The sequence below is a fragment of the Lathamus discolor genome, chromosome 1 (genome assembly GCF_037157495.1).
Source record: "Lathamus discolor isolate bLatDis1 chromosome 1, bLatDis1.hap1, whole genome shotgun sequence".
Classification (NCBI taxonomy): domain Eukaryota; kingdom Metazoa; phylum Chordata; class Aves; order Psittaciformes; family Psittacidae; genus Lathamus; species Lathamus discolor.
The window spans coordinates 136,504,203-136,530,642 of NC_088884.1; the positions used below are offsets into that span (position 1 = coordinate 136,504,203).

General features: G+C 44.6%; 1 protein-coding gene across 2 annotated transcripts in view; it reads right to left on the bottom strand.

Moving 5' to 3' along the window:
- KIT (KIT proto-oncogene, receptor tyrosine kinase) overlaps positions 1 to 26,116 on the bottom strand; it is a 55,654-nt gene extending 29,538 nt beyond the window's left edge. Inside the window, exons 1-4 of one of the 2 annotated variants that reach the window (XM_065697168.1) lie at positions 26,002 to 26,116; positions 7,318 to 7,557; positions 4,153 to 4,431; positions 603 to 739 (exon numbers count right to left, since the gene is read on the bottom strand). In XM_065697168.1, the coding sequence (XP_065553240.1) occupies positions 603 to 739; positions 4,153 to 4,431; positions 7,318 to 7,557; positions 26,002 to 26,071 (726 nt within the window). In that variant the 5' untranslated portion in view covers positions 26,072 to 26,116. The remainder of the gene's footprint in view (positions 1 to 602; positions 740 to 4,152; positions 4,432 to 7,317; positions 7,558 to 26,001) is intronic. The other variant, XM_065697173.1, reaches the window with a different exon arrangement.
- Between the last annotated feature and the right edge of the window lie 324 nt (positions 26,117 to 26,440).

The following is a 26,440-nucleotide window of genomic DNA, read 5'->3' on the forward strand; positions in this document are numbered from 1 at the left end:
ACTCTACTGGAACACTTAGCCTGCCAATAATTCAGTTGGTGATGCCAGGCAGTAACTTCATCTGTCACTACAGACAGAAGCCAGTTCACTGGTTCATTTTTCAGAACTTCCCCAGTTAGTGAGGCACACCATGTAATTTAAATGAATTAATCATTCCTGCAAATCCTTACTACTATTCCTGTCACACACAGTCCCATGCTAATTAGCAGGTATTTTACTCTTAATGATAACGACTAGAATCTGTAATTTGCAGTCCATGTGTTGATATTTGCAGCTCCCATTGATTGCAATGTGATGTGTAGGCACTCCATGCTTCCGTATTTAGGCAGCCCAATAGAGGTCACCTAAACTTTACACTGAAGAGCCTAACTTCAATTTCTGCTTGGGGGGAATAGCCCATGCAGATGCTTTTCCGCCCAGCCATCTGCATGGCCATAGGACAGTTGTTGCTGGCCCTTCATCACTCCGTAGGATGTGGGACCTTTGGAAATGCAACAAATCCAAACTGACACAGCGTCAGGTATCCAAGACAAGTATGTGAATATCTACAGAGAGTTTGCGTACTGTGCTGAGGCATATATGATACAATTAAAGGAACTCACCGCACTTCTGTGAGAAATCCAGCTAGCTTGTACACTGCTGTCCACATCCGTGATTATGCATGTAACCTCAAATTCTTCTCCTTCTTTGAGAAGCTCATGGCTTTTGGATAAGGTAATGACAGGAAGAGTTTTGTGGACTGGAAAACAATTTAGAAGTGTACTTTTCATTAGCTTCAGAGCTTCCAAAGGGGGGACAAGAAAAAACAGTCATTAACTTTCCAATAAATCTCAGGCCTCAGAGAAGCATCCAAATTTATCTAACATATTACACAGTTGTTCCCTTACAACAAGCACATTTCTGCTTCAGTCCCCCTTCAAATTACATTTAAAGTTAGATAATATGCAAGAACATAGCAACTTGCAGGAAGAAACTCAAATGATGTTGAACCATAAATAAGATGATCCATTCCATGACAGTGATTAAAACGCTGCACTCTGGAATTCAAAACACGGTGAGGATTAGCCACTGAAGAACCACAGGCTAGCATGAACTGCAACTTTGAATTAGAAAATACCACCGACACAAAGTACTGCCTGACAGGTCCCTGAAAGCCCCTGATGGACAGCCTAGGAAGGACAGTACAGCTCAAAGACTACAGCACAACCACCTCTGAAAGCACCACAGCCTCTGCTCACAGTGATGGTTCAAGGTGGCTGGAGCCAAGACTGTGGACAAGTTTGTCACCCAAGAGCAGGTGACATGGGCTAGCTGTACCCCTGTTCTGCTACAGGGTGTCTTTCGTCAACAGTTAAGTATTTCTGAGAACTATGTACCTCCTATCTCCATAAAGCTCTTCAGATTTTCCTCTGTTCCCTCTGCAATTTGTTTTTTTCTGTTTCCTTCAACCTTTTCTTCAACTTTTTCTCATTTATGAGACTCCAGTGAACTTCCCACTAGGGCTTTTATGCAGGAAGACTCACTCTCAAACTGTGAATGGAACTTATATCAGATAAGGTCTTCCATACTCTTTCCTGCCTCTGACACAGGCTTTGTAGTTGTCTTAGGTAAATGACACAAAACTTAGGAAAACGCCATGCTTTTCAGCCATTCATACTTTAACAATAATGTTTTCCTCATGTTGCTGTAAGTAGCTACAGAAGAGAACAAAGAAACATGTTTGCTCTCTTCAGATATAAAGGCTGACATGAAAATCTCCCCGGCATTCAGCAGTACCCAAGAGACAAGCGGAAGCCTGTGCAGAAGGCATGCTGTGTTCTCACCCACCAGAAACATCTATGAACAACAAAAAAGCCATTAAGTCCATAAAGCCCTCCATTGTTTTGAGAAAGGCTGGACATAAACGCTCCCTGTGCTATTGTAGCAGGGCTGGTGTATGTCAGCATGCGTGCACAGCTCCCTGTTTCATGGACGTTTCTTCTGCCTTTCTGTGCCAGAGGCCTGGGGGTCTGAGTGCCAGTTATGATTACAAAAACGTCACTCACCAAAGGGTCTCCCATGCATTTAAATCCTCACCCAAGGAGAAAGTGGGAGTTTTACCTGGTGAACCCAGTGAGGACTGAACACTACAGCACAGTAATTACGACACTGAGGATGCCAATGCTGCTCTGCTTTTGATGGCCTTCAGCAGATGCTTCCACTTACTTCATGCCGCCCCACAAACAGAGAACACAGGCATATTGCCCAGGTCCCGCTAGCCACCAACAACCCACCACCAGTGGGTGGCTGGCAATGGATGCTAGGTAAGCACTTCCCATCTGAAGTCACTGCTGTATTGAGCAGGTACAGATTTTATCCCATAAAAAAGTGAAATATTCCCATAGTAAAACTTGCACTTTCCTATTTCAGAGAAACATCCACTAATTTCTTTCTTTGGCCATCACTGGAAAAAAAAAAACAGTTGAAAGAAAACCTTGTTACAGAACAAATAAGAGAGACAGCAAGAACAGACTTGATTTCTGTCATCAAAGGAGAATGCCAGAGATGGCCGTACTGATCCAACTTTTATTCTTTTCTCATTAATTGAAATTTAGTATTCATTGAAATTCACTGCACCAGCGTTCCCAAATTACCAGGAAAAAGACTTCAACTTGCCACAGCAAACTCCACACTTGAGATGAACCCCAGTGCCCATCCTCTGCCCCACCACTGAAGAGCAGAGCATGAAGCTGGCCACATAGACCTGAGCTGGTCACACAGCCCCTGCCACGGAGCAAACACCAATGAGTGTTTCATCACACAACAGGGCATCCCCTCCTTCACCAACATGAGGGGTGATGCTGGTGGTGGCCTGGCCTTAGCATACAGCAGGCAGAAGGGGAAGCACACCAGCCCCAGCAGCCCCAGAAGCACCGCTGCGGCGGCATCACTGATGCCTGGATGCCTCTGGAAGCACAAAGCCACCAACACAGCCCCTGCCCCTCTGCTTTCAGCAACAGAAACCCAATGGGACACCTCAGCTGCACGAACACAAGCGCCCTTGCAGCCAACAGAGACTCCCTCTGCACAACCTACGCGTGTGCACGGACAGGGAAGGCTCCCTCCCCAGACCTCACGGCAGCCTTTGTCTCACACGCACGCCTTAGCCGGGACACGCTCTCAGCTGCACCCAGGGGTTACTTCATGCAAAAGCCCCAGAGCCACGTGGAGACAGCCGCATTTACTTGCCTCTGAGGAAATGCCGAGCCAGCCCGGCTTGCTGAACCGCTCCCTCCACTTCTCTCCTGGGTATTTATACAGTGGATTAATGACACACGGGGTAACCCCAGGCTCCAAACAAAACCGCCCGTAACGCCCTACACAGCCAGGCACTGGGCTTCTCCCTCCCAACCCACTTAACCAGCCAACCCTAGGGCACAAGGGTGAGGGTCAGAGGTAGGGCATCAGAAACAGGTCTGCAGAGCATATTGCAAGTGTTGCATATCACAGCTCAGCCACAACACACTCCTCATCATCATCGGGGCACATGGCTGCTGTTGTGACCATCCTCACAAAGACGGAGACAAACAAGGGCCCTCTGCTCCCCCAAGCTCTGCCTCTTCACTGAACCCTTCTTCTTCAGAGCCATAAGTCCCTTTTGCTGTCACTTGTGGGCAACAGACATGCGAGGCAGGTTTGTGATTCAGACCCAAATCTCCACTTTGCATGCAGAAACCTGTCCAAACCTGAGGGTTTGTGCTCAAAACAACAGCATAATCCAAATTACTTAGAATGGTGAAAAAAACACCTGGAAATCACCAGGAACAGAAAATAAACATGATCATGGCCAGAGCTGCTTAGCACAGCTACAAGTCAAGTGTCCTACAATCAATCTGTACCTCAACACAACTTGCCCAGAACAAGCTTTGTAAGCCCCCATCTTCCTTTGGACAGCCTGCAGCAGCCACAGGCACCAGAGTAATCCCCTGGTGTGCAAGCATCTCTGGTTTTGAGTAGGAGAAGATTCTAAAAGCCCCCAGAGGAGACCACCACCTCCATCCTCCCCATGAAAAGGTTAGGATAAAGGTGAGGCTTCACAGCACTTCCCGTCAGCTCCTGGAGAGTGAAGGGTAAAATCAGGTGCTCTACAAGAAGGCAACATTTTGGTGTTACCTGGCCTCACGTTCAGAAAAATGTGCTCCGATATTTTCTCAACTCCGTTGTGCTTGGCCAAACACTGGTAGCAGCCCTTAAACGACCTCTGCACGTTCTTTATAATGATGCCTTCCTGGGGATTGGGAATGAACGTCATATTTTTGGGGAGACGTCTGCCATCGCATTTTCTCAGCGTGAAATTCGAAACATCTGGATCTGTTAGTGGGCACACTAGCAGGATGTCACTGTCTTCTTTCCCATAGATGAGAGAATCAACAAGGAAGAGCACATTTGGATCTGTGAACAAACACAAGACCTGTCAGAGCAGCTGACATTGCATAGGGAACTTCTGATGACCCTAACTCTGCAGTTGGGCACCTACATCAAAGAAAGTTTTATGTTCAGCCAGTAAAAACAACTATTACCCAATTCATGTTTATCAAGAGACATTAAATTTTGTCCTGGAAGAGCAGCACAACAGGAAATGTGCAGTAGCATTCAATACCAGACACACTAAGGACTCATGTGCACTAAAAATAATCTTACTGCTTTTTTATTCGGAGATGGGAGATATCTTTTTTTGCCTTGTTTAGCTCCAAAACCTCCACCCTCCAGCTCCAATAACAGTAAACAGATTTTCACAGACCATTAAAAGTAATTTGCTTTTAGCTAGCGGCCAGGCTGTAAGGTTTCATGCCCACAGGAGGATCTTGAAGAAATTTACGAGCAAATGGAAGTTGAAAAGCACCTAAATTATGGTTTTCACTTCTGTAAAATACATAATCTAAATGAACACACATTGCTACCAGAGGAAGCACCAAAGAACTTCTCTCTCTTTCTCCTCTCCCTGAAAGCAGGGGTTATTTTTAGCCTCCTTAATAACAATATATTTAAAAAAGTCATATAAACAGCGTATCTGATTGAAAAATCATCATGGAATTTTCACAGGGTAACTTTCCTAAAGCACTTCATGTCAGCCAACCCCAGCACACAAATATACAGTAGTTTACATACTTTCACAGCTAAGGTTAAAGCCCAATATAGGTGATGACCTTGAAATGCTAAGAACCTGGCCAAAAATAAAGGATGGTGTGGTGACAAACACTCTGTGTTTGAGCTTATTTCAGCTCCCATCTGCCCTCCCTACGGAGCAGCATGAATTAGAAATGTAGACACAGGGGGAAAAGTTTTGTTTCTTTTTTGCAAACTTGCTTAATGCAACTTGGAATGATTAGAGGTCAACAAACCATGACTTAACAAGGAAGACTGAGAGAATCTGGTAAAGAAGATGGACAATGCTCATTTGGTTTAAGACAAATACTAGTCTGAAAATAAAGCACAGGACATTTGCACAAGTAATTAGGAAATACTAACTTAAAGGGTGCTCATCACTAAACAGAGAAGTTATTGGCTGGTTTCTAGCTTAGAGTGAGGGTATAGTTTTAACTTCATTTGATACTGGCACCCAAGATACCCCCACAAATGAAAAGCTTTAAAGCAACAATCTAGAACTAGAGGATGGAGACTACTAATAAATGAAATAATATTGGTACAACACTGACACTTTGTGCCGAAGAGGAATATACCTATAGTCTGTCAATACTGTGTCATCCTTGGTCACAGAAGCATGGAAAGTATGTTCTTAGTAGATACATATGGATGTAAAAGATAAATAGCTGGCACCATTTTATGCGCCACTTGGGACTAGCAGGATCAAGGTTCTTGGTCCTGCTCTCCATGCCCAGCTTTACAAGCAGAAAACATATGGGGTGCTTGTGGCAACATCACAAGCAACTGAGCTCATGGTAGCATCTTCAAGAAGATGTAAGGCGTCATTAAGACAAAACCAATTGCAAAATAATGGCCAATCTCACAAACATACTTCATTTACTTCCAGGAACTTGGCAAAGTGAAGGCTGCACATTTTTCACACAATTAAGACAAAGAAATTAACAACACGCTGCATGAAGGCCACACATAACTTCTCTGATGCTTTGGTAATCATGCTCAGTGGGAGGGTTGCCTGTTATCCTGAGGTGAAGGAGTCATCTGGTGGAAGACACAAACAAATCTATGACCACAGCTATCTAGGATAATTACCATGACCTTCAGGAAAACAGTCATAGTAGATAACGTCAACAGTGTTCGTCACATGTAGATAAAATACACGCCAGGTTTTCTTTAGCCATAGTCTCAGAGAAACACAGAAGGTCAAGAAAACTCGTCCATAGTAGCTGCCTGGCTATTTGGACAACTCAGGAGCAGTTAAAGGAGCGTTCTTTAAACCTGTGGTTACTATGTCAGATATCTTCCTTTGGGAAAATACTCTTCACTGTGCTGTGCTGGTATTTCCCTGTCTTGGAGAACAATCTTGCAGTTAAGTCTGAAAGGACTGGCAGGGCTCAGAGGAGGGTCTTTGAGACAACCCCTGTTGGACAAGGAATGATTTCTAAAAAAGGTGGATGTTGTAGGACTTTTTTCCATCAACAGGGAAGAAAGATCACCAGAGCTATGTGAAGAAGCAGGAAAATAACTTCCTTGGAAAGGAAAAGGGAATGCCAGGATTGGTACACTGTCAGTTTGAGGGCAGCTGATGAAGCCACAGATCAAGAGCCAACAAAAGATGAGAAGAAAACACAGGGTAATAAACGATTGCAAAAATGTGTCAAGAGCAGAGGCACTCTTCCCAAGTTGGACACTTCTGATCAGTCACAAGGTAGATCAGAAGCTGGAGGTGGAGGAATCATTGCCGCCTGCTGGCTTAAGCCCTGAAAGCGCAACTTCAAAAAGCCAAATCCTTTAGCTACATGTCTCAATAAATCAAGTGCTTGGGGACAAGCCTTACATGACTATGTACTGCTTGCTTCCGCACAGTACAAGTGACTCATACAACTGATTCAGGTCATTTGGCTAGCTTCTAGAAAGACAGCTCAGGTATATTTCACCACAAGCAACAGGGATGTAAAGAGAAACTCATCCAGAACATTGCTCTCATGACAAAGCCGTTACAAGCAAAGCTGGGAGTGAGTTTTCTTTCCACTGTCAGGGAAGATGATTTCTTGTATCAGACTCTGTTCTCCCTTTGTTCGTCAAATACATTCCCCCCTCCAGCATTTACTGCCCTATTATTTTGAGAGTGGGAAAGAGAGGGAAAGCAAAAATAATGCCTTAATTGATATTTACCTTTAACAAAAACATAAAAAGAGTTGACGATACTCCCTTTGCTTTTGCATGTGTATCTCCCTGTGTCTCTGACTGTTGCATTTTTGGTGTACCACTCTTTCTCATTGGAACTCCTTGCTTTTGCTGATGGGTCCGAGTTCTGGAAATTCCAAGTCACAGGTCCATTCTCGTTGCACCTCAACCTTAATTCCTCCCCTTTATTAACAACCAGTGAAGCTTCTTCATGGGGCAGTGAACCACCTGGGAAAAAAAAAAAAAGGACAAAATACAATGCCTGTCAATACAACACTCCCCTTTTTTCTACAGCAAAATGCTTATTTATAGTCATATATGTGCAGTTAATATTTTGGGAGTTATTTCTTTAAAATACTAAGCTGCAGTGGCACTGTGCAATTCTACTGACACCTTTTGGCTTGTAAGACTTTCGGCACACAGAGCAAATAACCACTGCAGATAGAAACTGGCCTTTAAAAACCCATTTGAAACTCATTTCAGATGCACCCGTTTCTGCAATGGTTTGGCTTTTGAATGGGAACAGACCCAAGCTATTTAAAAATTAAATTCAAGAACATATGAGCCTGATTCTACATGGCAGCACTTTTAATCATTCTTTGTCATTTACTCAATATGTTGCCAAGAACTAAAGTTTTTTTGCTTAACAGTTACCTTTTTTTAACTGCTCTCTCATTTATTCAGAAACTTCACTCAGACTCTTAGATTAGAAGTGTCCAGTTTAATGAAGGCATCCGTACATTCTTTCCATACTTCCTTAGTTTTTCAGTTGAAGTGCTAGTTCATCATTTCTTACCTCCCAAACATTTCATTCAAAACATTCTTCAAGCTTCCATCCAACTCTACCAAATTAGTTTCACCAACTCACCAATCTCCCAGTCACCAACGCTGCTCTAAATGACCTCTAAGCTTCTTTTCCACTGAACATGCCGTAACACAACTTCTAAAAAATTCTCAGAGAATAAAGCTGTATAAAATTAGCAGCTTCAATTCACAATTCCCAACTTATACTCCATACTTGGAGAAAGAAGCACATTCAGACTTCTCTGGCTCCACATTTAAGGTAACTCAAACAGAGGGTTGCTGAGTTAGCGTTCTTAGTGAACCTACAAAATGGAGCTCATAGCTGAAAATGCAAATTAAATTCTTACTACTGTGGAACTACTTAAACATCAGAAGAACATACACAAATACTGAGGTTTTCTAGCAGGAACAAACCCTTCCCTTTTCAGAGTAGCTCTTTAGTCCTACAAGTAATCCTTAGCTTACAGCAACAGTGCTACCATGCCTCTCATGTGAAGCATAGTTGTACAAGATTGTACAACAGCCATATGCAGTAGTAGAGTCATGCCACTGAAAATACTACTTGCATTCAAAACTACACCGTGTCTCCGTTCAGAGACTGAATTTCTCTACCCACACAGATAACAACAGACGTTCAAGCAAAACAATCAGATAATTAGTTGGGATGAGGTTATGTACTCCAGACTTAATTCATTCATCTCACAGATTTAGTTGTTCTTAAGATATATACTGGATTAAGATCAGGTCAGGTAACTGCTCCTCTTCCTGACAAATCCACCACAGAGCAGGAAGCAATGGACAGCCAGACCACCTGCAGAGTCCAATTACTTGGTTTGTGTTCTGGGTTTTGGAGGGAGCCCTTGTTCTGTCCCCATGTCCCTGGGAAGAAGATTTATTTATCAGTGCTAAACCAAACAGGCAATCATTTTTCTAGCATTACCAGAAATTTTTCACATGCGGTCCACTAACCCTGCGAATATGCTTCCATGACTGAACGCCTAAACAACCATCCTAGAAATAATAACTGCCAGAAAAGGGCCGGAAAATCCCCACTTTTAATTTCAAATCTGTCACCTCAAAGTGCAAGTGTGAACCTGAGCTGTGATCCAGCAGCTCAAACAAGGAAAACTAAAGTCCTAGGTCTCAGGAGCACAGGTCCCAGCCAGCAGCAGCTCAGCAGGCAGAAGAGCTGGAAAAACCCTTTGACCTGGGCACAGAAGTGCCTGATGCCAGGTTAGAGGCAAGGAGACCTCTAATTTGCAAACCCCTGGGATCAGAGCCAGCCACTTTTGGCACATGAGAAGACAAAGACGTCTGAGGTGGTCTCATGGGAATGTCTTTGGCAGACTTCTCTGCTGCTTCCCACAGACCATAGGGTACTCAGTGACACATTACATGAGTGGCATAATATAGTAAGAGTGCAATGTGGTACACCCACCCTGGTACTCGGTCCTCAGATAAGTCAGGGAAGGCTGCAAAACGAGAAGGTAAGGACATGCTTCTCTGGCAGCAAGGTCTCAGCCTGCTCCCTCCCAGGGAAGGTGTATGTGAAGCCAGGCTGGGACAGACCATGAAGCCCACCTTGCGCCAACACCAAGGAGCATGGCACTGGGAAGGTCACACAGCCCCCACCATGGAGCAAACACCAATGAGTGTTTCATCACACAACAGGGCATCCCCTCCTTCACCAACACGAGGGGTGATGCTGGTGGTGGCCTGGCCTTAGCATACAGCAGGCAGAAGGGGAAGCACACCAGCCCCAGCAGCCCCAGAAGCACCGCTGCGGCGGCATCACTGATGCCTGGATGCCTCTGGAAGCACAAAGCCACCAACACAGCCCCTGCCCCTGCCCCTCTGCTTTCAGCAACAGAAACCCAATGGGGCACCTCAGCTGCACGAACACAAGCGCCCTTGCAGCCAACAGAGACTCCCTCTGCACAACCTACGTGTGTGTACGGACAGGGAAGGCTCCCTCCCCAGACCTCACGGCAGCCTTTGTCTCACACGCACGCCTTAGCCGGGACACGCTCTCAGCTGCACCCAGGGGTTACTTCATGCAAAAGCCCCAGAGCCACGTGGAGACAGCCGCATTTACTTGCCTCTGAGGAAATGCCGAGCCAGCCCGGCTTGCTGAACCGCTCCCTCCACTTCTCTCCTGAGTATTTATACAGTGGATTAATGACACACGGGGTAACCCCAGGCTCCAAACCGCCCAGACGAAACCGGCCCGTAACGCCCTACACAGCCAGGCACGGGGCTTCTCCCTCCCAGCCCACTTAACCAGCCAACCCTGGGGCACAAGGGTGAGGGTCAGAGGTAGGGCATCAGAAACAGGTCTGCAGAGGAAAGGGGCACATTGGAGGTGTACGGCATAGATTAAGGTCATACCTGACGCACTAAATGAGTGTGGATCTATCAAACCACCCACAGCACTTCAATGATGCGCTGTGCACTTCGCACATCACTTGTGCAGATACTGACACGTGCTGCAGCAACAAACCCTTCCTCTTCTGAAGCCTGTCTCTTTAGTGCTACAAATAACCATCACCCATTCCCCTCTTATTCAGATCATAGTATTGCACAGCTGAACTGGATGCACAATAGTGACACCTGAGCCAGGGAAGGGGTATTTCTCAAAAGCCAATGCCACTTGTGTTCAAAAACACAAGAGGCTGAAAACACAAGAGGCTGAATTTCCCTACCCACACAGACATTCAAGCAAAACAATCGGATAATTAGTTGGGATGAGGTTATGTACTCCAGACTTAATTCATTCATCTCACAGATTTAGTTGTTCTTAAGACATATACCGGATTAAGACCAGGTCAGGTAACTGCTCCTCTTCCTGACAAATCCACCACAGAGCAGGAAGCGATGGACAGCCAGACCACCTGCAGTTACTTGGTTTGTGTTCTGGGTTTTGGAGGGAGCCCTTGTTCTGTCCCCATGTCCCTGGGAAGAAGATTTATTTATCAAGGCTAAACCAAACAGGCAGTCCACCAGCACCTGTTTCTTCCAGCGTCACTGGATATTTTCCACATGAGGTCCACTAATCCTCTACACAAACTCCTGTGACTGAACATATAAACAAGCATCCCAGAAGTAATAATGGCTGGAGAGATTAAGAAAAACATGATTTCACATTTTTTGCAATGTCTGTGACTTTCACCCGCTCTTTCCGCTAGCCCTCATCTTGCACATTCGGGTTAGGAGTACAAAATTTTGCACCAATTACTATTGGCACTATCTAGCAAGTTGTTAGAAAGTCTTTAAAGGTGGTAAACAACACAGCAGAGCATAACTCCATCCAGAGGCACACTGAATACATTATGTACTGAGGAGAGAAAGGCAAAGGGAACAAGCACAGTGGCACTCCACAACAGAAGTCACAATACTCTGGTTGAAACCATACTCAGATCAAGACAATCTTGCTATGGTTCCTTTTATGCAGCCTAAATATTCATAGCAAAACAATTTACAAACTGAATTGATGCCTTGTGTAAAGTATTCCACCATGTAAAAGGGTTGGTTGGTTGGGGGTTTTTTGGTTGCCCTCTGAAAATAACGTACTTTCAAGAAAGTATGGCAGTGTAAGGCCAACAGGTTGTAAAAGCAAAGTCTATCAGATGTGCTTGGTCTCATGCATCTGAATATCGCCTGCCGTTAAAAAAGAACAATTAAAATGGTGCCTAGAAAGATGGGAATGACTTCGTATTTCGCTTTTGAAGGAATAGTTAAGTAACAGAAATCTAAGAGTTTAACCAACAACTTGTAATCCAGTGCACTAATCCCCATAGCAGATGTCTATCTGCTATCTCTTGATCTTTCCTCAGACAGCTAATGCCTCACATCCGAGGCTGCTCCAAGCCTGAGGCATGACAGGGCTCTCCCGGGCCCACTGTTGCTCCTGCACACTCCAGGAACACCAGTCATCAGCACATAACCATAACCATGACACTAATAATTTGGGAATCAGTTGTGTTGGCAGGATATACGCCAGGGATCGTAAGAGACCCTCAAGTGCCAAGCCCCACAGGATATGACATCTGCTGTCTCCTCCCAGGGCTCCATGTTCACCCTCGGCAGGACCATGAGTTTAACAGTCACAAGCGGAATTGTGAACTCTCTGAGCTGCATTACGGAGGAACCCATCATTACACCTCCGCTGAAGGTTTCCAGGTGTGGCTATGGATGCTTACTCTGTTATCTGACCCATTGCTAGGCATATCCCCACCCTCTCCTTACACCTTGGAAAAGTAGGTGGACCTCAGAGAAGCCCACCCCACTACAGGTACAACACAGGACAAGGGGAAGAGAGGAAACCCATCCTCTGCCACTGTGGCTCCTGCATGCTAGTGGGGACAGATGATCCCACTGTTGGTCACATGCTGTGAATCCCACTGCCAAACAGTCAGCACTCCCCATACACTGCATAGCCCGAGTACCACACTGGGATCCTGATGATCCTCTAGAGTTGACCTCTAGGGCAACTAGCAGGTAGTTATACGCTAACAAAGTATGTTGATAATGCCAAATATTTTATAATTAAAAACATTTAAAAAAACCTCAAACAAGCAAACTAACAACAACAACAACAAAACCCAAACATTTACAAAGTCCAGAGTTGGACAGCCCAAGATGCATTTTGGATGTTCAAAATTTGTGTCCCACAGCTGAAAAGAGACACTTCCACCACCGTAGCTTCTCCCCGTAAGATACCAAATCTGAGTTAAAAACTACAATGCTGGGATCACTTATGAACAAGGCTGGGTAACTGGAAAAAAAAAAAAAAAAAGCAGCAGAATGTATGACTATATTACAAGCAGCTTCCTAAGCCCTAAAAATGAAGGGAGATGGAGGAAAGAGGGGGAGTACAGCAGTTGTGACTTCTGCATGCCGCAGGAACATCTGGAAAACCAGGCTGGAGGAATTAGAAAATGAAATAGCTCTAGATAATACCGATAGGAAATGCAGGTCAAATTGCAGGGATATGATTAAGGACAGCAGAATGTTCCTGTAACAATTAAGGGATGTGCAAACAAAAAAAGCTTTGGCTAAGGAGTGCACTGTCCTGGGAAAAAATACAGTTTATGCTGGACCTTTTCAGCCTCAGCCACAACACTGCTGTAGCACGGAAAAGCACATCAGGTGCAAGTCCATATCATGCTCACAAGCAACTGGAAACCATCTCCAGCTGCCAAGCAAACAAAGGATGTGGGACTGCCACGGAATAAGATGAAGAGTCAAGCTCTGTGGATTTTATTCCCAGCTCTGCCACAGACTTCCTGCACAACCTTAGGCCAACAGGTTAGTCCCTCTGTGGTCGCTTCCTCTTTCAACTCTTATCTAAACATTAAAAGGAACAAGAAGTTTGTGGCAGCTCTGAAACACAACAGATTGCTTTCAGAGAAAAACAAAACAAAACAAAACACAAAACCCGTGCGCCTTATCCCACACCCTTCTACATTAAACTTATCTCAAACATGGCCCAGGACAGAGGCACAGCACAGCTTCACAGTACAGCCACAACAGGCTCACATCCAGCACCAGCCTTTCCGCCAAGCCCAAGGGACTGTCAGCCACCTAACAGCAGGTTCATTGCTACCCAGCAAGAGCAATCACTCTCCCTGGCTCTCCCAGGGCTGGAACACACTGAAAGGGCATGCCAGGCTCTTCTCATCTTCTGCCTCATCCCATTGTGGCTGTCCATAACCTTCATAGTCATCAGCAGTCCCTGTGTAAGGGGTACAAACTGCACAATGAAAACAACGACCTGACTGCGACCTGATCCTGACCATTATCTCTAAACCAGTTAATGTTTTTCTGTGACAAATGCATCAAGAAGCTAAACTACAATGGACAAAATGTCCATGACTTTCATATACGATTGTGGTGACTGGATACAATTAGACTGCTTTCTTTTCAGAGCCTATTCATTCTGGGCACTGGGATCATTTCAAGGGCTATCATGCAGACCTCACTCACCGCATTTTTCAGTTTCTCATCTACAACAACATGAGAGAGCAGAAACAGGAGATAGGCTTTATCAGTTAAAGTAGTGGCACTGCTGTAGATGCAATGGTCTGGGGATATCAGTAAGACATTGCTTGCAGGGAGGTAATATCCTCTTTCAGCATACCCAGTGCTGCTGGAAAAATGAACATGTTTTCAGACACACAAATCTCCCGCAGGTCTGAAAGAAAAGCAGAAGCAAAACCGTCTCTTTTACCCAAGTGCTGAAGTCGGAGCCAGAAGCCTGCCAGGTCTTCTTTACAGTATCAGTTGGTCTAATTGAAGGGCATTGCCCTTCCAACTCTGTCACTTACTTGTTAAATCCACTATGACACTTGACATACGCTATGATGGAAATACATTTAAGACCTTTTCAATTATATTTCCTTTGTCCTGACATTTCATGCCCCAAGGAAACATATAAAGTGTCAAACTTTCATGTTAATCACACTGAAATTACTTTCATTTGCTCTCATGGATAATATCTCCCAGATTTTTCACAGGAAAGATGCTATCACATGCTTACTTGTTTTGTTCCACCTCACTAAACAGACACTCTCCCTTACACTAGATGAAAAGTTTTGCAATAGCAAATGTCAATTTTAAATGATTTGATGCGAAAGCTGTATCAGATCCCATTTCAGCTAGGCTGCAGGGGAAAAGAAGGCTTGCAGTATAGACTCTTACTTCACAAAAGAAACTATCCATTCCAACACCCATGCTAGTGTCTTCCTCAAGGAAACAGACCAAAAAAGACCAAAGACGTGATTGCCCCATGCAGCGCCACAGACTTTTGCCATGCATAAATGCCACAAATGCTTGCTCAGAGGGTTCCTTTGCCCTAACTTCATCTTGGAGACTGAAAAGTAACTTAACTGTCATTGGGCATGTATTACAGGGTCTAGACTGATTAGGCTTCCCGGCAGAACTAAGTGGTTTGTTTCTAATCCATCTAACAGAGTCAGTGCTATCTGCTGACCAACAAACTCTTTACACGTCTTGTGTTTCCCAAGCAGAAATGCAGAGCTCCTGTGCTTGTGCTTGATCTGAAGTTTTGGATCCTCAGAGGCTGTATGCTACTAAGAGGGAAGAGGATTCGTGGGGACTTTGACATTTACCCAGCTGCATGAGGGCCATCACTGTCTTCTCACCCAGCCTTCCCCCAACTTCCGTAGACCCTTCACCCTGAATGGGAAGGGGGCAGAAGAAGGGCACTGTGAAGGGCAAGAGGCGGGAGCTCACCAGCCCAGCACTCAAAGGAACAGCAAAGCCTACCCCATCAGCAGGCAGCGTGAAGGAGAAACCAGCATCCCACAACACAAAGAGCAAGTGTGGAGTCAGCCAGCCAATTCCCATCCACGGCAAACTCAAGAGAGGAAGTGGAAGGAGGCTGAAACAAAGGTCGTCTTTATCATCTGTGGAGGCACAAGTATGGGGAACCACAGAGGCAGCTGGACTGTGCCTGAGACACCCCCCTTTGCAGCGACACCCCTTATGAAGCATTCAGCTCCATGGTTTGTGATTGCTCCACATGGACCTGCAGCACTGAACACTCATGCCCTGCAAGGGCATTCCATAAGACAAGTAAAAGGCACTTGTTGCTTACCCATTGCAGGGAAAACAGATCAGGTGTCTGAGGAGACGGCCAACTACACCTAAAGAATGCTTACGCACCCCTCTGAACGAGATGTGGTTAATCAGAAACAGCCAGCATCAGAGGCAGGTGGTAAGAAGACAAATCCAGCCAGCTTCCAGCCCCCGCACATCCCACTCTCCAAGAGAGACATTCACAGGATCTTCAGGCAGGACAAGCATGAGCACCTGGGCTGATCCCCTGCCTGTGGGTGGAAGCCAGCAGATCCTCCTGCAGAGGGTCTGATCACAGCAATTAGCAATGTCGCTAATCGCACTGCCTTATTTCCGAAACAGGCTTAGCAGAGCAGATTCTGCGCCTGGCTTCCAAAACAAACATGTGAGATCTGCCCTACACATGCCAGTACAACCCCCCCCTCAAGGCAGGGGGCTAGGGGAAGTAACTGCACCTTCCAGAGACAGAGACTCTCCCTCTTCCCCCAGCCACTCTGTTTTCCCTTGCTGGGGCAAGGAAACTCCAGCCATGCAAAGCCAAGCAGCTTGCCCTTTCTGACTGGCATGCCTCGCTCTGCAGCTAATAGAGGCATTTGTCAAAAGCTGACATGTAACAATATAATTCTAGTTTAGCACACATGCTACATGGCCACAGCATGCTCAAAAACCACGCTTCTTTCCATGGCTGGGTATGGTACCTTTCTGAGTCCTCTTTTTCTGGCAAATCACAGCTTTGGGGCTTTTGCTCTTGCTTTGGAATTTCTTTTTTGAAGGAGCATTATGTGGACTATAGCCTTCAAGTCACTTACCTTGAAACAGTATGAGATACAACCTGTTCTAGGTGATTAATTCATTTTATTACAGCAGGTTGGCACACTACGGTCTCTTACACCCAAACTTCCCACCACAGAAGGAATCTACAAGCAATGTGCTAATGAACAAAACCAAACCCAAAGCATGACTGACCTATCAGGGTTTTTTTAGACTTAGAACGGTCTAAGCTTAAAACAACTACCTGCTAACTCTTATTAAAAAGAAGAAAATACAGAGGACAGATAAATACAGATGTACGTACACACACACAAATAGGATTTGCATAAAGATTGAAATGGTTTGCCACAACATTTGTCAGCACTGAGATTTATACACTTACACTGATCCTTACTCCTACTGAATTATTGCCTTCTTCCCTCTAATTTCCGAAATTACTTATTAACCAGCTGTTCCCACAGTTAGTTTTATCAGCTCTTAGACACATAAATAAACAAATTAGAAAGTAAGTATGGAGAATGATTAGCAGGAATGAAAAAGCACATTAATGCACAGTGTATTCAAATTCAGCTGTCATGCATCCAGTCTATTACTTTAATGGCTTTTTCTTCTCACTTCTCTCTGCTGACATTTACATTAAAGGTGCAGTATCTTTCAACTTCCATTTTGAACGGATTTTCCTTGTAATGAGCAACATGGGCTTGAAAGTGTGTTTTCTGAAATGCAGTGAAAAGGTAGTTTTAATGAAGAGAAATGAGAGAACTGGAGAACAGTGAATCGTTTTGCAATCTCAATTAATGCCTGTTTGGAAAAGGCTCAACTGAGAAAGGAGATGTAAGACCTTTGGCAATGCGAATTCTAATTATTTCAAGTCTTGGCAGTAATTTTATCAAATAGTAGCAATTTCATTAAAAGGTGCACTGGTAATCATCTACATAAGGTCTCCAGAGGGGAAAATATACCGATAATTGCATAATTATGTTATCATTGCTCTTATGATGGACCACATTAGATACCACAAAGAGAAGCGCCGTTTTCCACTTTCTCCAGATATTTAGTTCAGTATTTTTTCCTAGAAGATTACAGCAATAAACAAGATTAATGAACACGTTCACCAAATTTTGCAGAAGAGGCACAGCTATCTTTTATGTCCATATCACTTTGTATTCTCTTTTCCTCCACTGGAAGAACTGACAGATTCTTGAGAAAAATGCTGGGCTCAGTAAAAAGATAGCTAAAGCATTTCTATAGCTCTGTTACTGAAATACAACTCACTGCATCACATGTATGCATCCACATGGCGCACGGATCCATTTAAGAAGCAGCTTTGGGAGTATTTCCATATTTGTCCATATAATTAACCCATCTATTCAGTGATTTTCAATAAACCTACAGTAAGTCAGACTTCCCTTGTCTAACTGCCTCACAAACTTTGCTACAAAGATGTTGGTAAAAAATTATTGTAAAAGCCTGGCTTTACAGACAATACCAAATCTAATAAACATATTTTTAATGGGGGTGGGGGGCAGTATATACTTATCTTTGCACATGCCCTCTGAACCTGTGACTAGGACAACTTCTGAAGAATTCATCGGCCTGTTCTTTAGAACCTCCTTGGGTGAACAAATCTCATGTTAGGTAATCACACTAACACCTAGCAAGACCTGTCACTGATGTTGTCTTGTAAGTGCCTTAAATACAGAGATTTTGATCTATTTTTGAGAATGCAGTTTCATTTCCTCAGTCTTCTCACAAGGAGATACATAATTCAGCCATTGTACTTAATCTCCAGCATTAGCAGAAGTCACACGTGTATTCTGCTTGAAAATTGTATTTATCTTTTATTAATAAACCCTGTCACAAATTGCATATACATGGCATATATATAGGTAGCTGCTTATTGAAAAAGTGGTCCTTGTTCCTACCCCTGAAGAGATACACAAGAGGGCATGGTGCTGTGAGCACAGCTTGCATACCTGCCTAAGCACGGAATGCCATTTCAGCATCCCTTCTGATAGTATCTACCTTATGTATGGAGACCAGACATAGAGGGCTCTCTTCTGCTCGTTTCATTTGACCTCTTTTATTGTGCTGCATACCTCAAATCCTAGGTATGATGATAATTAGCATTACTGCAGAGTCAGCAATTTTATGTATAATACCTGGAAGTCAGACATGCTATGAAATAGGAAACTTCAACAGCTTGTGTTACAATGAACACTACTGGGAGGAAGCTTTTATTTTGTTGAAGATCACATAATTTCTTTTCAAAGTTAAAAAGTTATGCTCATTCACGCACAGAAAGCACTTCCATGACATAAAATAGCAAACAAAGAAGCAGCAAAAGTAAAGAAAAGAATCAGGCAGTCACTGAGCCACAGAAAATGAATGCCTCAGTACCAGGTCCTAGTGCAGAAGAGCATCTAGGGCATATGAGCAGAACCACTTCAGGTAAAAATACCCTATTAAACTTCATATTTAATATTACATTAAAAGTACTAATGTAGCATTTTTATAATGCACATTTTTTAAAAGTAAAAATATTCAACAGTGATTGTGAAAATACAATTATGTAAATTTAAAATTACAACTCCTCTAACAATTAAAAAAATTAAAGGCAAAAAAAGTTATTCAAGCCATACATTTGCTGCCAGCATTTTAAAGATAATCAAACTACTGAATTCATGGAAGTCAGTCACTGAGCACCTCTAGGCAGGTCGTGCTGCAACAACAAACCAGCCTTCGGTATCTGGCATTTCCAAGCAGGTGCAGAGAAAACTATTTCTGTATTTCAGTTCATTCAGTACAACTCACTTAAGCAACCAGTCCATTCAAAGAGGAGCTACTGATCATGAGTTGAAAAAAAACCATGAATGTTTTCTTTCCGTTGCCATTCTAAGAATAAAAAGAGGATGAGATGAACCAGTTCTAAAATTTTCAGAGCACAGTGATTGGAAACCACCAGTTTTTACTACAGATAGGCCTTTCAGTCATTAATTCTTTATTTCAAAACATTTCTCAATGAGTTTTTTCTTCTGAATTGGCTGGCTTCTATGTGGTGCTAGTTATTTAATGGAAGAACATTTCAGAATTCTCATTTCCTTCATTGTAATCAATGCAAATCATCAGTAAAAAAATCAATTATCTAATACAAGAAATGTCAACACTTTCTATTTTCGTAGTAAACATACACATGAAGAATCGGAATAAGTGTATATACAACCACCTATATAACTGCTTAAATACAGGCACAGTGATTAATCAAATAGTGTTACACATTAGTGAGTGTAACACTAAATGCAAAGGCTATATTTAATTAAAACTCTAGCTCAGTGGTAATAAAGGAGGTTAAACCTTTCTTTACAAAATGATTAAGTACAAATGCAAAACAGTTAGAATGAGGCTTACTGTTGACTGATTTAAATCATGATTAAAATCAGATTTACAATGCCTTGAATCTAACTGAAGCACATAGTACATGGGGAGGTAACTATTTTGTTAAACCTGGAAGACATTTCTTGTCTGGATTCAGCCATCAATTTTACACCTCCTGTCTGGAAGAAATATAAATGAGTTGGAAAGGACTGAGAAGAAAAGAGGAGTTACAAAAGATACACCAAAGAAAAGGCTCAAAAAGGTTAATCACAGAAAATTCAAAGATGTTATATTAATTGTGAACGTGTAAAATGGCATTATAAAGAAGACAATAATCATCAGTTCACTATATACACCAGAGCAGGGAAAAAAATAAAATGATGGAATTAAGCAACCAGCAAAGGAGATTAGGGTAAGTATCAGGAGAAGCTTTTGACCTTTAACAACTAGTTTTGTCCCTAAAAAATGGGTGGTAGACTCTGCACCACAAGTCTGCCTTAGAGCAGATTAGAGCAGTTAGTCTGACCCAGGGGGATTGGAAGGGACAGAACAGATGAACTCTGCAAATCTAGTCCAGCCTTACAGTTCTATGTGGTCTTCCCAAGACTTGCTGTGTTTCTCAGAACCCAGCTGCGGGAGGCAGCTGAAGGTGTGACAAAGTCAGATTTCATTCAACAAAGAATGAAGTTTCCAGTCCTGAGAGCTGCGGACAAAACCTTCAACACGTGATGTCACTGAAGCCATTAACTCCTGAACAAAAAACAGGTTAAGAGAGCCAAGTGCAAGTTTTTAACCTCCTGATACCATCCAGCAATAACCTAGTTACTTCTGAACAGCCTAGGTATGTGAATACCCAAAATACTTCAACTAAACACCTCACTGGGACTTCCCCCCCCCCGAAAAATGCAGGCTCTGAATGACATGTTATAACCAGCAAGTTTGATTTATTTTTCCTGTGTGGCTTTTGCATAAAGCCTTTCTTTAAAAGACACCCACTCCATGTTATGAGGAGCATGTTCACCCAGCATGAGCAGAGGAGCCCTACTCAGCTTAAAGGCTAATTCCTGATGGGAAAAGAAAGGAGATGCAGACTAACCTATCATTTGCCGCGTTTCCAAAGAACCTGTAAGAGATATAGCTCTCCAATTTCCAAATTTCCCTGCCACAGTTTTCATCTCTTCTTAACTTAAATCACCCCATGCATCCCCTTTATCACTTAGATTTACAACCATCAGTGCCTAGTTGACCGGAGAATTCTTCTCCGTATCAGGTATTTAATGATTATGTCACATGATTATGGACTAGCTGTCAAGATGACATTTAAAATCATAGACATCTAATGCTGTCAGCCCTCCAGTAACAAACCCCCCCTGTAGCTGATAATGTTACTAAATGATGCTTCATTTTAGTTACAATTTCCAGGAAGGATCCATATGGAGCAGCCCGGGAGTTGCATAGCACGCTAGCAACATTAGAAACTTTTCTGTTATTTACACTCCTGATTACTGTTATAGATAATAAAGAGCCTTACGCGCTGTGCAAAAAAAAATCTGTTGCCACATGAAGAAGATCATTAAAAATCCATTTAAAGATATATTTGAAAACCTATGTTTTCAGAATAAATCAGTATAACCCCCAAGAGTAAATCCATTGAGAGATTAACATTTACTGCGCCTTCTAATTGGTATACCCTAGAAAACAGGAATCACATTCTCCCTTCAAACACAGATGTTTACACTCCCGTTATGCTTTTATCACCAACGGCAGCAATCTTGGCCGGTGGACAAACAATACTCTTCGGTTGTCATTAGGTTTGGCAACCAGCCAAAGAGGCTGCTCACATGCCTAAAACTATATTCATTTATGACTGTTTGCAGGGTTAATTGTCAAAGACAATTTTGGAAAAAAAGCCTTTTAGTTTCCTAAAAGTCACTGGAAAAGCCACGCACAGTACTTCTGCAGTAAAATAATATAGAAGAGTAATAATGATTTTAAAATTCCTTTTATGCCAAGTCCTAGCCATCTGTATGTGCATTCTCTTCAGGTTTTTTCTTTTAATAAATGTCCAAAAAGATGTAACACACTGAATTCTGGTTCACCACTTTCATTAGATGACTTCAGCATCAGCACTCATTTTTCGCCTAAGGTTACAATGAACACCTTAAGCTCTATTAATGCTTAAGAGCCTCAGCCATGGCAGATGAGTTTCCAAAGGGCAGAAACAACTGCAAGCTCCTTCTTACACAGAATATTCAGAAGACATACAGAAATTTAAAAAAGACAAAGTTTTACACTTAAAGTGAGAGAGTACTTACAGTAAATGCAATGCATTAGGATATTAGACCTCATTTCCTCTAGCCATTCTCTGAACAGCTGAAAAGAGACTTAAGGAAATGAGTCAAAATCCTGGAAGATGTTTGTACTAGATGAAAAAGAAAACAACATCTGTAAAATCATGTGTCACATGCATAGAGCAAGACAATGTGCAAAGCTTGATCTCTGCAACAACGTTCATCTTTATGGGCACAGAGAAAAAGCTGAAAAGTGGCTTAACCTTGAGCAATTACTGCCTCTCTCCTACAAGATTGATACGAGATTAGATTGGTTGTCATGTATTGTAGATAAATGTTTATGTTGTTGAAACTCTGATGCTGTGTGGTTCTTGCTTCATCCAGAATTTGCTATTCCTTGCCTTCAGATTACACCAGAGTGTTTACTGGAAGTTCAGGCTAGAAAGCAGCTTTCCTTCAAACTACAAAGGTGAAGTACTTGGTATTTAATTTGACAGCTCTATATATGCCTTAAAAATCTTTCCAAACAGCTTGCACTAACAACAAATTATAGTTTTAGACTATCCAAAGAAGACAGAGGTACCACTAGAGTTTCACACAGCAGACCAGAGAGAAAGGACAAGTTTCACAAGGAACTCCTACCAACTGGAACATGACTCAGAAGTTCCTCTTAAGACCTGTCCTAGCTCATGTGTACATTTGCTAAAGGCATATCCCTTCTGATTCCACCTGCGTCCTGGTGCAACATGTCCCTTCTGGAGGTGACTCAGGATCCTTTGATGAATCCAGGCAGTTGCAAAGAAGCATTACTGTTTGGACAATCAACGATAGGTTTCAGGGAGGGCTGAAGAGAGGTGGAAAGCCCACAGGGAGCCAGTATAACCAAACAATACTACAGCTGCAGTCATCTGTTGACGAGAGGCTCTCTCTTGCAAAATGAGCACATGGAAATGCCTCCAGTCTCTGTGAATGGTACTTACACAGGATGCAAATGGGAGTCTCACTTCTTGCCAAATGTATCACATTCCTTATTATAAAGCCTGAAGAAAAAAACACGCACTTGCTGGGAGAGGGTTCCCAGTTGTAAAGGAAGGAAAAAGAGTCAAGCAGTGAGCAATCTTTGACACTTCCATTCTGCCCCTGGCAGTGGCCTTGGGCCATGTTTCTGCACAGGAGAATCTGCCCTGACATGAGGAGGGAGGAAAGGAGGAGAGAGCAGAGACGGAAACAGGGGAGTAGAGAGGGCATGATACACAGATGGTTTGAGGGGGTCAAGACATCAACTGAGTGACAGCAATCAGAATCCCTATCGTTCAATCTTCCTCCTTCAAGCCTCCTCCCTTGTGGCTGACAGGTAGAAGGAAGCATCATGAAAACAGACATTCTTCCCTCTGGGCACAGGGAGAGCCTCCTATTACTCTGCAGCTGACTGGAAAAAAAAAAAAAGGCTGTACTGATGGATGCTGAAAGGAACCATGTCCAGTCTTCCATGACCATGGGATGGAAATGCCACAGACACCCTGGCAGAGTACTGGGGGTGAGAGGCAGGGCAAGACTTTGGGGAGGACAGTAGAGGTACAGAGTAAAGATTGTTCCAGAATATCACATTAAATGAGGACTAAGGCAATACCCAAATGGAAGGGAAAGTGGAAGTGTATGTTAGGATGCAAGAAAAACAATAAGCAGGAAGGTGCTGTGGACAGAAGAGATGCTTGGTTTACCCTCCAAGAAACTACATTAAGCTCTTTTTTCCACATCTTCCTTCCCTGTTTGCAAACAAAGGAAGAAGCTCTTGACCAAAGGCCAAAGAAGGACACTTAATATAAATTTGTATAATGACAGACAACAGGACTGGTCTCAATAGGGACTGTGGGAGATCATCCAGTCCAAGTGGCTGCACTGAGGCAAACCCAAAAGTAGCCCAGGGTCACATTAGCTCCAGAGCAATCCACCACAGCAGATCAGCTCTGTCCTGCCTGTCACTTCTGATGTCCCCTGCGCCGCTGCCAGGACATGAGCCATCACTCTGATACCTCCTACAGCACAAAACCATACCAGAATATTCCTACATCTGTGTGATACACAGATGATGCGCACACGTACCCAGAGACAGTTGTCTTTTGAACAGCAAGTCATTTATGCCTACTACACAGTGTATTTTTGTCTACACGTTTGTCTGATGTGCCCCTGAGCTGAAGTCTCCCACAGGTATCTGAACCAAGAACAAGAGGAAGGTTCTCTCCTTGCTTCTCCAGTACGCTGGAGTCTGCATCTCATGTCTTCAGGAGATGCCACCAGTCTGACCTGTTTCTCAGTCTTCCCTTAAGGCCAGACTAATCATATGATGAAGGATAACTTTCAAGTCCAGGCAAGAAATACATGAACTAAATAAAGTTGGTGGGTATTGATAATTTCAATATGGGGCAGGGGGGTTACATATTTTGAGGAATAACCTGTTGGTAGAAGTCTTTCCCACCCCTGTGGCCACTGCATTAGCATTTTGTGGGCATTTCTAAATAGGAAAGTGCTCAAATTGGCAGACATCACACTTAAATTCAGATTATCAATAAACAAAAGGGACCGAACCCAGAAAGTTACCCAAACAAAACCATTAACAAAAATACTTATAAATCAGCTACTGCCCCCTCTCACCTCCCAAAGTGAAATGCTTACAAAGAAGCGGGAATCGTCACTACTCTTAGTTCCTGGTACGCTAGTTTTCCTTGCTCCCAGCAGCATGGGCAGCGCCTTATTGAGCCGTCCCCGGCTGCTCCCTCCGTTGGCGGCAGCGGGTGTTAAAACACCTCGCACTGTGCATTGCTTCCTGGGATCCTCAGCGTGCTCAGCTAAGTAGCAAAATAACCTTTCGTGTTACGCACTTTCAGACTTCGGTGCCCAGGCCCAGATTCCTCCCTGGGTGCAGCTCCTCGAACACTAGCTGCGACCTCCTTACAGCACCTTCCTCTGCAGACCTCCAAAATGCCTCCTAAGCCTTCAAACTGTGCTACGAGCTGCACGGCGACTGCGAAAGCCATGTGCAAAGTTGCCCAGCCCTGCAGGCAGATGCTGTGTTTAAAATCACCATCCCTGCGCGCTAGTGCTGCAAGGTTGGGCAAGGAAAGCCCCTTTTGTCAAGGATGTGGAACGGAACCTTTGAATTTATGCCCGACACACTAAAGTTTCAGCACTGACAGACCTTCCTAAGGCCAGAGCGACACCGCTCGCCCTCCTACTCAACGCAGAGCATCGGCAGTGCCGGAGCACAACGGCTCTCGTGCCTGGTCCCGCGGTGAGCCGTCTGCTCAGCCCCTCCAGACCGCTGGGCACCGACCCACTCCCGGGGCGCACCGAGGCACCGACCCACTGACCCACTCCCGGGGCGCACAGGGTCGCCGAACCGAACCCCAGCCCCCGAAAGCCCGGCCCCTCCCCGGGGAGGCTTCACGGCTGCCGGGGAGCGCTGGACACCTGACGGCGGCGGCTCCTTCCCTGCCTATTGTTCAACGAGCACTTAACCGCGGGGACATTTTGTACCGATCGCCACGTACTTTATTGTCAAAACAGCCCGGCCCGTGGAGGTGTGGGGGGGGGCGCTCCCCGCCGGCCCCTCTCCCAGCCCCGGATAACCGCGCACTGCAAACAAAGGACTTACTGCCCACCACCAATCCCGGCGGGGCGTCCCGCGAAGGCAGCGCAGGGCGATGCCAGGGCACTGCGCGGAGCTGCCGCCGCGACCCCTGCCACGGCGCTGCCCCCGAAGTTTTCCCCGCAGCCGCCCTTGCCTGCCCCGGCCCCGCGGAGCTCCGCGCCCTCCCGCGCCCGCGGCTCCCACCTGCGGGGAAGAGGCTCAGCAGCAGCAGCACGGCGTGCGCCAGCTCCCGGGCGAGGTACGCGCCCTCCATCCCGCCGCCACCCCCCGAGCCCGGCGCGGCGCGGCTGCCGCTCGCACCGCCCGGCGCGCAGAGATGCCCGAGCCCCCGCGGGAGGGCTGCGGAGTACAGCCGGCTCCGCCTCCACCGCCCGCCCCGCGCCGCGCTGCGCGGCCCCCCGCGGCGCCCTCCGCGCCCCCGCCCCGCCGCCGCGGCGATGGGCGCAGGTGAGGAGCCAACCCGACCACCATCCCCGCCCCCCGGGGAGCGCCCTGGTTTGCCTGCGTAGTGCTCACCATACAGACCTCAAACACCACCCCCCTTAAATAAAACGGTCTAACAAATTCAGCCCCAGTGGCTGAATATGCACACAGTGGTGTAGTGGGGGAGAGATCGCCCTCC